The sequence below is a fragment of the Sardina pilchardus genome, chromosome 14 (assembly GCF_963854185.1).
Source record: "Sardina pilchardus chromosome 14, fSarPil1.1, whole genome shotgun sequence".
Taxonomy (NCBI): Eukaryota; Metazoa; Chordata; class Actinopteri; order Clupeiformes; family Clupeidae; genus Sardina; species Sardina pilchardus.
In genome coordinates, this window is record NC_085007.1 from 26,763,448 (window position 1) to 26,777,046 (window position 13,599).

General features: G+C 45.8%; 1 protein-coding gene across 2 annotated transcripts in view; it reads left to right on the top strand.

The window, feature by feature from the left end:
• Positions 1-312: 312 nt before the first annotated feature.
• The window catches only part of cdk5rap2 (CDK5 regulatory subunit associated protein 2), a 44,184-nt gene continuing 30,897 nt past the window's right edge, over positions 313-13,599 (top strand). For both annotated transcript variants that reach the window (XM_062553736.1, XM_062553737.1), the window contains exons 1-12: positions 313-484; positions 5,231-5,286; positions 5,886-5,950; positions 7,698-7,808; positions 8,331-8,407; positions 8,554-8,677; positions 8,951-9,117; positions 9,430-9,571; positions 9,688-9,741; positions 13,060-13,173; positions 13,369-13,488; positions 13,575-13,599. The exon at positions 13,575-13,599 is cut by the window's right edge and continues 68 nt beyond it. In XM_062553736.1, coding sequence (XP_062409720.1) covers positions 432-484; positions 5,231-5,286; positions 5,886-5,950; positions 7,698-7,808; positions 8,331-8,407; positions 8,554-8,677; positions 8,951-9,117; positions 9,430-9,571; positions 9,688-9,741; positions 13,060-13,173; positions 13,369-13,488; positions 13,575-13,599 — 1,108 coding nt within the window. In that variant the 5' untranslated portion in view covers positions 313-431. The remainder of the gene's footprint in view (positions 485-5,230; positions 5,287-5,885; positions 5,951-7,697; positions 7,809-8,330; positions 8,408-8,553; positions 8,678-8,950; positions 9,118-9,429; positions 9,572-9,687; positions 9,742-13,059; positions 13,174-13,368; positions 13,489-13,574) is intronic.

Consider the following 13,599-nt stretch of genomic DNA (forward strand, 5'->3'; position numbering starts at 1 on the left):
TGCATCCTCATGGATTTACCTCTGCATCTTCTCAGCTGCGCAACCACTGCAAAAGCAGGTAGGCCTAGTGAAAATCATTTTAATAGGTTATATACATATTCAATTAATCGCAATGTCTCATTGTAATTTGACAGTTGCATTTAATCTAGTTGAATGTAGGCTAGGCCTGTGTATGGTTTGTATGTTTACAAGTTGTATATTGTCCAATCAGCACACTAAACGAAAGCAGTTTGGACAGTTTTACGGTCCAGCCCAAAACATTCAACGTTGCCTGTGTAGTGACGTCATCGTGCTAAAATGGCGGTACTGGGAACTACTTTGAATTCTTTTCTGTTCACTGGTGATTCAAAATAAACTCAACGAAAATGGTACAGGAATAACTCGAGAGCCTTCACTGACGGATACAGTAACTACAGTGCCTCATTTCAAACATGGATTCTGTAGTAGGGGAAGACCAGACTCTTCCTTTTGATATCAATGGGAGGTAAGATGTGAGCTTTTTGAAAAAGGTGTCAGTTATCGAGTGACGTTAGCTTTTCTGCTAAACTGTTCGTGTTTAGCATGCTAGCCAGCCAGCTAGCTGGTTAATTCAGCCAGCCACGTAGATAGGAAACGACTTGGATCAAAGTTTTACCATGACCGGAATCGTTAGAAATGATTCTCGACTAACGTTACTACCTTATTTCATTGTAGTTCATAAAGTTCTTATAGTTGGCTTATTAACGGGCTCTACTGTTAGCATCTAGCTGCTATACATCAAAGAACTGACCTGTCACACTGGATAAGCTAGCTAGAGCTAAGAAGCGTTCTCCTGTTGTTCCTCAGTAAGATAGCAAGAACAGCATATACATATAGTTTCTAAGTTATTGAAATAACGTTAGCAAACTGACTCATACCCAAGAGGTCTTACATAAACTAATATTCTGTTACGTTCCATGGCTGCTGGCTTCAATAACGTTACAGCATTGTATGATAATGTTAACGTGAACAGACTTATGAGTTCAGCTGATGTTATTGTGCAAAACTCAGCTTAATAACGTTGAATTTGGCGTTATAACTTTAACGTTATCATCAGTTAACTTTTGATACGATAACATCGGCTGCACAACTAATCATCAAATCATTTACATTCTCAGTTGTATAACTTTATCACGTTATAATATAACGTTGTGGCAACATTACTCTGCCAGAAAACAACCTGACCCGTTTGTGAGCTTGCTGGATAAAGTTAAATTTGAGCAACGTTACTGTATGTGTGTGGCTAACATAAGCGATGTCTGCATAGCCAGACCAGATGTCCAATAGCCGCTAGCTGGCATCTACTTTCTGCCATTGCTTTTACACGGTGCCAGGCAGCAATCTCATTCTTTCCGTTCTGTATCATCAGTCAGTGTCCGAATGTAGGCACAGCTGGCGCGCTTGCACAGGACCCAAAGTTAAGGCGCTACTTGTCCAGTTCTGATAATGTAACATGCTGTCATTGTCAAGATAAGTTCTTCATGTCATTCATACTTTCCTCTCTGCCTCACGTGCAGACTGCGAAATTGGAGGCAAAACATTGGCTACATAAATAGATGGGTATAAATAGTTGACTGGAGATCCAAACGACATCTTTTTTTTAGTAGTGGTAATGCACCTCTCCAACGCTAGCACCTTAATAACTAATATGGAGAGATTAAGCTAATTAATTGATTTGTGACTACTTTATTATCATGTTAATTTGTGTGCTTGGAAGATTTTCTGGTTGGAATAGTAGGCTAGTCTAGGGTAACGTAAATATATCTTGGCTGGGAATACATGTTTGTAATACCTCAACGTGAGGTTGGTTGAAGCAGCCACTTGCTGTTCTCAAATGGTGAGCGTAGCTGTCAAAACAAATTCCGTTTCAAGTTCACCGCTCAGCCTTTCAGACGCAATCTGTGAAAAGCGGAAACTACATGTAGCGCTTGTATACTGTCATGTCTGCCTGATAACGGAAGATAACTAGCTGCTTTTTCTTCATATTCGAACCATCACCATGAAGAACGCTTAAAGTTTAACTAGGTAGGTCACTTTTCTTCGGCTCTCCAACCACCTTAGCTAGCGTTAGTTAACCATAGATCTGTAGTTAAACTCCCCTGCTTGTAGTCTAATCAGCTGTTCTGTATGGTGCTGTTAGGTTTTTCATTACAGATTATTTTTCCTACACGAGTTGGTCAGTGTGTTTGCTTGTGTCTTGTATTCCACTCAGTTATAACAAAATGGACTGTTGCAGTCCTCAGAATAAGTGGCCCAGGTGGCAAGTATAGCTTGGTAACATTAGATGTAAGACGATAGCAATGGTGTGAGCCGAGCCAGCGACTTTGTTCTGAAATATAACCTTTGTGCTACCGCCATAGAAAGAATACCACACTTGCACCCCAGGTGTTGAGCTCACAGATATTGTCACACACACATTCATAAGCCAACTGTTATATAATAGACTAATAGTGGAGTGTTGTGTCGTTTATGGTGGTCAGGATGCTAGCTAACAGGAAGTCGTAAGTGGAAGTTCTTGTTTACAGCCATTGAGAAATGATGAAGGCAGGATGAGACTGACTTCCCCATGCACAGAGGATTGTTACTGGTGATTAACCATACTGCATACACACACGCAACACTAATGTGTATGGGCAAACAGTATGATTGTCCATAATAACAGTTGCAGTTATTGTCTGTCATCAGCCATTGTCCTGTATTCACAATGGTCTTAATGTGTTTTGAGATGGTTTTGTCTGAAAGAGGGAAACAGAGATGATTTTGCCTTTGTTATGAGAATGTATGTCTTTGATTGTGAGGGTGTGTATGGGAGCGGAATATACTCACTCCCGTGTCCACCCCTAGCCCTAACCCTGGATGGAGTAAAGCCGAAAGTAGCGAGGAAGGAAGTCATTGAGAGTACAACTGTTATTGGAGCCAAGTGGCAGATCACAGGGTCACTCATACTGTCACGCTCATCCACACCTACCTGCACACAGTAGAAATACACACACACACACACACACACACAGCCTTGGCGTAGCTGAAGAGGAACAGGATCGTATTTGGATTATCACCCATCGGTTTAGAATAAATGCTTAGACATGCACAATAAAGCTACAATTCGCACATCTAACTTACACATTAAGGCTGTATAGGCTAGTGAGTAAAAATGACTGTGGTCAGTAGCAGGGATGTGCCATATTGTATCATCCATAATATGCTGAATTTCTCTCCATAACAAGATAGCCAATAGACCTCTGAAGTTCACCTACAAAAAGGCTACCATCTTTGCCCAAATAAGGAGATCCGGTATCTTGAGATTTTGTCTATGGGAAAATAACATCTAGGGTTTTCAATTATCGCTTACTACCCCAACACTAGCTTACAATGCAATTTGCCAAAGGCAGTTAGCTTCAATTAACACCCGGATCTCCTTATATGGGCAAAGATGGCAGCTTTGGATCCTTTTTGTAGGCGACCTTCAGAGGTCTATAGTTGATGACATGTTGACACATATTAAAGATTGGCAGTATAGGTGAGGAGGAAGAGTAAAATGCAGATGATGGTCAGTATTTTTGCCTTTTTTTGTGCAAATGCAAAAGAAGTTTGTTGAGGAAATGTCTCAGGTGAGAACTTGTTGGAAATTCTAGTAGGTAGGCCTGTCACGATAATTTTGTTGGACGATGTGTCTCAGAAAATATTGCAAAACAATGTTGTCGTAGGCTGATGTGACAGCAAATGCACATCATCACAAGGTCCCTCTCCACCTACAGTACAACAGCAGTTTGTTTGTTCCCAGCTTGGACTGGACTGGTGATGTTTCAGATAAACTTATATTAGTTGTATTGCCATGGGGAAAAAAAGCATAGGCTAGGAAAAGAGCATAGGCTATTTGTGAAAATGTATTGACTGTACATGTGCATACAAGTTCTCAACCACTGGTTCTGGTCGAGAGATGACAATATACAGCATTTGCACAAATTATTAGCTGACATTCATACGTAGAGAAAACATTCATAAATGCACATATTCATGTTTCAGTGTTTGCTCCCTTTAGAAAACTACAGGTGACCAACAGATAAATCAAGAATCTCTTTTACCGGTCTTTCATGCAATTTTAAACTAGGTAGCAATCACAATCACAATATGAAGGGGTAGAAAAAAACTATTTAGACTTTCACAAAATAGCAGTCTTTGCCATGGATGTGCACAACATAGAGATACTATTTCAATCGCTGTGATTTGCCGATACTTTACAGCTTGTGCAACTGAGAGACTTAACTGCTAAAGCAAAAGGCATAGGATACTTTAGAGAGACACCGATGTGCAACTGAGAGACTTCACTGCTAAGCAAAAGGCGTACAGTAGGTCTATACTTTGAGACTTCGATGTGCATGGCTGTAGTGTTCCTGTAAGGGTTAGGTTGGTCATTGCTGTATTTTAGGACCTGGCTTAAGACATAGGATACAAATTTATAACAAAGACCAACAACACAAACATGAACACAGTGGTCGTGCAATATCAAGATTCGCCAAAGTCATTGCCAATATTTTCATATTTTGTATGTGTCCAAGATGATGATGTAATTATTGTGACAGGCCTACTAGTAGACCTATTAGCCAATAGAATAGAAGCTTGTCATTTTGTGTGTGAGTGCATCATTGTAAATCTCCTTTGAAGTAGAGAGGTACACTGTACACGCTGAAAGCATACATTTGCACACTCTCTCTCCGTGTCTGCAGCTCACAGTGTTATGATGCTGTGTTCAATGAAGCAAGAGTTTTCTGTGATGCTTCCTTGCAGGGTACTGTTCATAATTGTTTTCTCATGTGGCATTTATTCATGCTCATGTTGTTTAAGTATCATTTCTGGGTAGATGTTGAGTATAGACTAAAGTTAGGTGAATTTTTAGTCGGAGTAGTTGGATGTTTATGTGATTGATTTGGGCTCGTGGCCGTGTTATGTTTACTGACTGCTGCGTGAAAGCATTTCCTGTTTTGTTTGGATAGTGGTGGGTATTCAACATTGTTACTGGCTATCAGTGCTGGCTATAATAGTTGTGTGTGCATCTGTATTTGCCTCTTATTTAATGTTTAGTGTCTGTTTAGTGTATTTAGTGAACAGGGTGGGATTTTGGTCTGTTTATATTTTTCATTCAAGCCTGGCCCATGTATGTTTAAATGGTAGGTCTATATTCTGTTGGTGTAACTCTTTATTTTTTCCTTCTTAGCACATTCACCAGGCTTCCTGACGGGCTAGCAGAGTTCAGCATGGATGGTATGTCAGGTACAGGTGACACACACACACACACACACACACACACACACACACACACACACACTTGACTGGGAACTCCCACTTGTGTTGTGCTTTGGTTGTTGTTTACATGCAGCTGTTGGTGATAACCAGCTAACTAATAAGTGTCAACTCAGTGTCATGTCACCACTGACACTTGACACCTAGAAAGATTCCATGCAAATACTCACTCTTACCATGTGGTGCTTTCAGTAATGAATGATGAGTCATTAGGGTTATGGGGTTATTGGGGTTTGAGAGATTGTATAAATGCATTCTTTTGAAAGTAGAACATTTTCTCTGTGTGTGTGTGTGTGTGTGTGAGAGAGAGAGAGAGAGCGCGCGCGCGTGCGTGTGTCTCTCTGTGTGTGTGGCCAGGTCTATTTAGGGATGCCGATTGCACATGTCCCTGTGTGTATTTTAGGTTTGGCTCCAGCTGGTCTGTGGAACTGCTTTCGAAATAATGACTCCTCATCAGCATGTTTTTAAAGAAAAGTAAAATGGCTGATTTATTAATCTTGCTCACTAATGTGTCTTCATGGTCTTCATCTATTCTTTTCTCTCTCTCTCTCTCTCTCTCTCCCCATTAGCTTCCACTTTCCCTCCGGGGAAGATGTCCCCATCCAAAGCACTCACTATGAAGGACTATGAGAATGTGAGTACGCCAATCTTAAAGAGCTCTGTGTGTCTGTGTGTGTGCGCGACTGAGAAAGACACAGAGTGGGAGAGGGGGATGGAGCAAGCAAGCAGAGTCTAGACACTTTTCTTGGCCATCGCCTGTTGCTATGGATGTGCAAAGCTAGACATTTGATATCCCCCATGTATGTGTAAAGGGCGGCAGCTAGAAATGTTAGGCCTTAGAAGAGAATGTTATACTACCAGATCATTACCCTGTAGTTCTGTGCAGTAATGTTCTGCAAGAACCGATACAACCCTGCTGCAGCGTTAGCAATTCGAGCAAGATTCTGCTGTGCCTGACAGGCATGTGAATGTTTTGCTGAATATACCACTGAGTCAGTGTTTGCGTTAACATGGGCTAATAGCTCTCCATTTAGTTGATGTTGTTACTCTGTCTTCATGCTGTGCAGTAGCTCAGCTAAAGTTCTGTACTTCAGCACCTTGGTCAGCTCCCCTCAAGTCTGCTAATGTCGCTATTGCTAAAGCTAACTTCTTCCAGATACATCGCTGTAGGTGCACAGGCAGGCAGGTAGATGGCTAACTTGTATTTGATTGAGCCCACTTGCATGACTGTTTCGGACTGTAAAGTGCCCCTTCTTATTGATTAGTCCATCCTCAGATCAGACCTAACTGGCAATCATCGACTGTGATCAGCTCACCGTGTCCTCATTTCATATTTCAGTCATTGGGTGGTGCATGTTCTACTGCAGCTTGTAAGTGGGCACGATAAACCGCTTATGCATTATTATCGAAACCACTGAATTTAGTCTGGGTGCTGAGTTTGCTCTTAGACTCTCAACCCTGATCTAAATGAATGAGGAACAGTGCAATGTAATTTGCTCTCACATAGCAGCTTTTGTTGAGACATGTAGAATTTTGTTCGTTTTTCTAAGTAGTGGCTCGTCCAAAAGCACTCAGGTTAGTTCTGCCGTCTGCATCCAAAATCTACAGACTCCCCACATATTTCAGTCCTCTCAGAGAGCAAGTTTATACTGTAATTGACCATATATGGTGCTACAGCGTATCTGTAGCCGAGGCATTTTTATGTTGACATCATAATTTAGGGGTAAGGTCTCAATCTTTTTCTATTTTAAGCCCCTTTGTCTGTCTGCCTCTGTCTCTGTCTCTCTCTCTCCCTCCCTCCCTCCCTCCCTCCCTCTCCCTCCCTCTCTCTCTCTCTCTCTCTCTCCCCCCCTCCCCCCTCCCTCTGTGTCTGTCTGGGTGCCTTTACTCCTTGGCCTCCCCCCATCCCCCAGTCCAGATGTGGGGAGTGAAATGGGGCACAATGATGCACAGTGTGCCGCTCACACACACACACACACACACACACACACACACACACACACACACACACACACACACACACACACACACACACACACACACACACACACACACACCACACACACACACAGTCTGCTACTACCCCGTCCCATCACCCATCCACTCACACTCAACTGGACACAGACACATGCATTTACATACAATCACACACACACACACACACACACACACACACACACACACACACACACACACACACACACACACACACACACACTATACACAAGAGAAATGTTGGCTTGTGTTGCTTGGAGTGGAGTGCTTGGCCATGTCATGTCTGTGAGTGTGTGAGTCAGAGAGATCAGCCAAGAGCACCATTATTTGGGCAAGGACAACTGTGCTCTCATTGGTCAGATTGATGCTGTTTTTTTCTCCAACAGCAAATCACAGCGCTGAAGAAGGAGAACTTCAACCTGAAACTCAGGATCTACTTTCTGGAGGAGCGAATGCAGCAGAAATGTGATGACTCCACTGAGGACATCTACAAAACGGTATACACACACACTCACACACACACACACACACATACACACATAAGTGCATGCTCAGAGCGACCTGCCTAGCAAATATCACCATGTTGTTTTGGAAACCGTTTTGGTGTTGCTGTAGTGATATCCTGTGGCTCTGGTGATGAACACGAGCAGTCAAATGAGTCACCCCATCTCCTTTTTCATTTTCGCATGCATCACTCGCACAGTCTATCTCTATCCATCACACACACACACACACACACAGAAAGCTCCAGGCCATATCTCCCATATGCAGTGTATAAATCATGTTCATCTGGTCTCATCTCAGTTGTCTGTGATGTGACTCTGTGATCTATGTTCCATGGAGGGATGGTTGGCAGAATGACATTGTCTGTCTGTCTTGATGTCTCCCCTACTCTATCAGAAACAAGAGAAGCCTAAAGATGTTCCAGTTACGAATTTGGGATTGTTGAAGTTCATGTTTTTTTTGTTTGTGTTTGTGTGTGTGTGTGTGTTTGTGTGTGTGCGCGATTGTATGTATAGAACATTGAGTTGAAGGTGGAGGTGGAATCCTTAAAGAGAGATCTCAGCGAGAAGCAAGAGCTCCTGGTTTCTGCATCGTGAGTCATTCACATGCTCTCACACATGCTCTGCGTTTATGTGTCATCGACAAAACTCCGTAATATGTAACAGCCCCCACACAATATAGCACTGTTTTTGAACATCGACATAATGTGACATGGTTTTTGTGTTTGTGGTTTTCCAGAAAAGCGCTTGAAAGTTTAGCCAACAGAGATGTCACAGATTCAGCGAAAATTAGAGAGCGTGCCCAAAGAGAAATGGACTCTCTCCGAGACATGCTCAACCAGAGAATTCAAGAGCTGGAAGAGGTACATACACACACACACACACACACACACACACACACACACACTCATACTTCATCTCACTTACTCAAACAGACCAGAGGAACCCTCAACTATCCTGAAATGTCTGCAGTGACTGATTGTCTGTTTGAATATGTGTCACTGTGACTAAGATTTCTCTTTTTTCCCATCTCTCTTTCTGTCTCTTCCCCTCTCTCTCTCTCTCTCTCTCTCTCTCTCTCTCTCTCTCTCTCTCTCTCTCTCTCTCTCTCTCTCTCTCTCTCTCTCTCTCTGTAGAGTCTTCAGGAGGCCCAAGGGGAGATGGAAAGAATGGCGGCCATTGCCGAGCAACATAAACGCAACAATATGGACCTGCAGAAGCAGCTGCAGGACCACAGCCAATCACAGCCCACCGTTATGCCTGACCCCACCAATCACCTGCAAGCCCTGCAAGAGAAGGACCGGTGAGAAGAACACCGTAGCAACAGACCTAACCAAGTTGTTCAACACATAAGCCAAAAACACTATGCATTTACACTGGAGCTTATTCTAACTATTTATTCAACAGTAGCCCAGCAATTGGCTAGATTCATTTATTGCAATATTTTATAAACAAAGTGCTACTGAGTACTGAGGAGTACAGTCTCAACATCTCCAGTCTTGTTAACACAATGCAGTTAAATGCTGATGGCAAACAAACAAATCTGTGATTAAAGCTGTGTAATGAGAATATAGTTATGAGTTAAGACAGTGTGATTTAAAATTCTTTCTCTCAGGTTGATCAGGGAGCTACAAGCATCAGCGAAGAAACAGGACGATCTGATTGGTCAGCTCCAGCGGAGCAGTGGAGAGCAGCCAACCGCAGCACAGATCACTCAGCTCAACACTGTCATTGGCCAAAAAGATGGAGAGTTACAAGTAAGAGGCATTCATTCATTACTACAGTATGTTAATTGTAGACAAAGACAGACATACATATTGAAGTGAAGCCTTTCAGTTATTACAATGGTGTGTTTTTATGTATGTTCTTACAGGCACTGAAAGATGAGTTGAATGTTGAGAAGACGAAGGCTGAAAGAGAGATCAAGGTAAGAAAAGTTTATCTATCTATTATCTATTTGTGTGTGTGTGTGTGTGTGTGTGTGTGTGTCCCAGCTGGTACTTTAAAACCTTATAGTCGCTGCTGTGGTGAGGTTTTGGGTCAGAGAGGATGCTGGCTCCTGCTTCTCCAAGAGGATAAGGGTGGTGGTGGTGGCTTGCTGCCAGTGGAGGGCGCTCTCCACCACCCAGAGGCCGTGCACCTGAGGGGACCGCGGTAGAGGGAGGAGAGCTCACCAGCCCTTATGTGTGTTTATCCACTTAACAGCTGTGGCCTTCACAGGATGTACTCACGACATGACACGCTCGCTTACTCACTCCAGTCTCCCTCTCGTTCTCCCACTCACCTCGCTCTTGAAAATGTCCTTTGCACGAAAATGGTAGAATTCCCAGCATTCCATGATTAGCACATCGAGGCAGCACTTTGGGTAGCCTTTGAGTTCTTTGAGTTGAGTATCCTCTTCAAAAGGAAGTAGGGAAGACCTGCCTCAGACACTTTGGCCTCACTTTGCAGTTGTGTGTGAAGTGTGCCTGAGGAGATGTACGGACATATGACTGTGTAGGGGCTCAGTTGGCAGTGTCTGTGATGACTCCACTGATTCTTTGGTGACTAATACGTTTTTTTTATATATACATTTCTAGACTGTATTTGCAATTTCACTACCCAAGAAATGCCAGGTGGTCCAATCAATAGTTTCTTGGGAAAAAAAAGAACACGCATCTTTATTACGGTACCTCTGCCAAGGAGGTTATGTTTTCACCGGGGTTTGTTTGTTTGTCTGTCTGTTTGTTCGTAAGATAACTCAAGAAGTTAGGATGGATGGATTTCGATGCAATGTTCAGGGAAGGTCTGAAATGACCCAAGGAAGAAATGTTTCATTTGAAAATTTGCCTTCACCTGACAATGCACCAATACATCATTGACCCAGATATGATTTTGTTGTTGGTATTTCTGCTCCATATCCCAAGCCTAATGGGTAAACGGGTAAAACTCAGTTCAGTAGATTCAATACTTGTTATATACAGTATATCTGAGACATTTGGATAAGGGAAGAATCCTGTCCTGTATGTGTGCGTGCGTGTGTGTGTATGTGTGTATGTGTACTCTTCAGGTCAGCAGGCTAAAGCTGGATTAACACTTTGGCTGCAGACTTGCAGCGGCACTGAGTTATAAATGGAAATCTGGCTCGGAATAAAATATTAGAAAACTAATCCTTGCTTGTGTGTGTGTCTGTGTGTGTGCGCGAGCGCATACAGTATGTGTGTGGTTGTATGAGCCAGAGAGAGGAAGTTGGCATAGCCACTGGTTTATCAGTGCCTTTGGACTGCAGGAGTGGGAGCATGAGTTTTGCCTTTGATCTTTAGGAACAGTTTGACTTGGGCATGTGATGGGCATGGCAGGGTGGCGAGAGAAGGGAAAGTTCATGGCAGGTGGTTCAGGGGAAGCTACTTGACACTCAGACAGTGAGAGCAGAGAGTAAGAGGGATTACCTGAGCAGGTTTGGGAGTCTGTGACATAACACCGTGCTGCCATTCACCGTGGATTTTCTGTATGTGTGTGTGTGTATGTGCGTGCGCGTCTTTCTGCGTCAGTGTGTGTGTGTGTAGGGGATTTAGTGGATTGGTGGCAGGGGCTTGTGCTTCATTCTGTCTCTCTAAGCTAGACAGAGCAGATAGAATCAGCCAACATACGAGCAACAGCTCGGAAGGCGCTGCGCCGCCTTGGCCGAGATAGCATTAGCGTCGTCGCCGCTTTTCCAGCTATAGTGTGCCGTTTTGGGGCAGATGGACTCTCGTTCTGAACTGACCACACCTACGAGTGCCTCGTCACGTCTACCTCGGTCAGCGACGCGCATACCGGACCATGTCGACCCCTAGACGTCCGTGCCCGTGTCGCTGAGGAGTCGGCTAAGTCTGCGACGCTTTGACACGCTTCTCTTAAGCGCGTGTGTTTGCGAGCGTTGGAGGCCACCATGCGTGAGCCGTGCCGGGTGTGCGGCGCCCAGCTGCGGGGCAACCAGTGCCGCTGGCTGTTCGGGGCGTGCGGGCGTCGTCGGCTGGCGGTGCTGCTAGCGCGGGCGCTGGGCGTGTCGGAGCTGAGGCGGGACGGGCGCGGCGAGCTGCTGTGCGCCAAGTGCGTCTTTCTACTCGAGCGCGTGCTCCAGTGCGACGCCGAGGCGCGGCAGCTGCAGGAGGCCCAGGCCGCCCGCACCCACACGCTGCAGGCCGAGCGCGACCAGCTGTGCGCCCGCGTGCGCGCCAAGTACCGGCAGAACAACCCGCCCGAGGACCAGGAGGGCGACGAAGGGCACGCCAGCAGCACCCTGGAGGAGGCGCCCGGCATCAACGTCCAGCCGGCGGACGCGTGCGAGCCGGGGGGTAGCCGCGAGGGTCCGGCGCGCCCGTGCCCCGGCGAGACGGAGGCGGCGATGGTGGAGGTGGAGGGGCTGTCGAGGGCGAGCTCCAGCTCCAGCTCCAGCGCCCGGGCCCGGTGGCGCGGCAGCCTGGGCTCGCTGAGCGAGGAGCGGCCCTGGACGGCGCGGCCGCACGCGCTGCAGCGGCGCAGCCAGAGTCGCGAGTACTCGGCCCTGGTGCACCAGCGCAAGGCCCAGGCGCAGGCCCAGGCCATGTCTCTCTCCCACCGCCGCTCCATCTCCCTGCAGTCCTTCAAGGGCCTGACCGCCGCCACCGACCCCGTCTACCCCTTACCGCCCAGGCCCTCCGAGGGGCCGTCCGTGCTCTCCGATTGGCTGCAGCTGGTGCGGAGCACCCAGCCCAGGCCGTTGCGGCCTGCTCGGGTCAGCAGGATCCCCGTGCTGTCGCAGCCCGGCGACCCCCGACGACGCCTCGGCCAAGCGGCCGCCCGGCGGAACACCCACCCGGTCCCAGCGCAGGTCCTTAAAGAGATGGAGGAGGAGTTTCAGGATGAGTACACGCCCATTGTGGTGGAGGTACATGGAGCGCTGTGGAAACTCTGGCAAAGGATTGGAATGCCACGGGAGGGAAGGAGGGAGGGATGGATGGAGGGAGAGAGGGAGAAGGAGAAAGAGAGAGAGAGAGAGAGAGTGTGTGTATTTCTGTTTCTATATATGTTCAAGTGCATATAATTATGTGCTAGAGTGAGCGTTTATGGTTGACTCCTGTTTATGTCAGTTCTTCATATGCGTCTTGGGGTGTTTCAGCATCAGCTTATTTGTGTGTGTGTGTGTGTGTGTGTGTGTGTGTTCTGGGGCTGTCACTGTAGTTTTGGTTTGAGGTTAGAGTTGTTTTTTGTGTGTCAGCATTTTGCGTATATGTGTCTTTTTTAGGTGTGCGAGCAGAAGCTGTCAGAAGTGGCGCGGTTAGAAGCAGCTGCCAAGCAACTTACCCAGGAGCTGAGCACCATCAAGACCAAACATCAGGCCTTAGAAAGTGACAATCAGGTAACACACAGAAATACACACACACACACACACACACACACACTCACGTGTAAACACCATAGCAGAACTCCTACACAAGCTCTCAGTCATCAGAAAGCGTAAATGAGTTAACATTTGTCAGATTATTTTGACTGTATAATCTGATAGATGCAGAGATTCCTCACTCTCCCCATCTCTCTCTCTCTCTCTGTTCAGGAGCTGACTGGGAAGCTGGAGGAGAAAGACGGTGAGCTGGAGAAAGAGAAGAAAAACGGTGTGAAGCGAGACAAAACGATCCAAGGCCTGACCCTGGTGCTCAAGGAGAAGGAGAAAGAGGTGCACACACACACACACACACACACTGCAAGCACTCTTACTCTTACACAGTATGAGCTGTCTCACACACAACCATTATGTTGCAGATAGAGGACTTGTACCATGATCTTG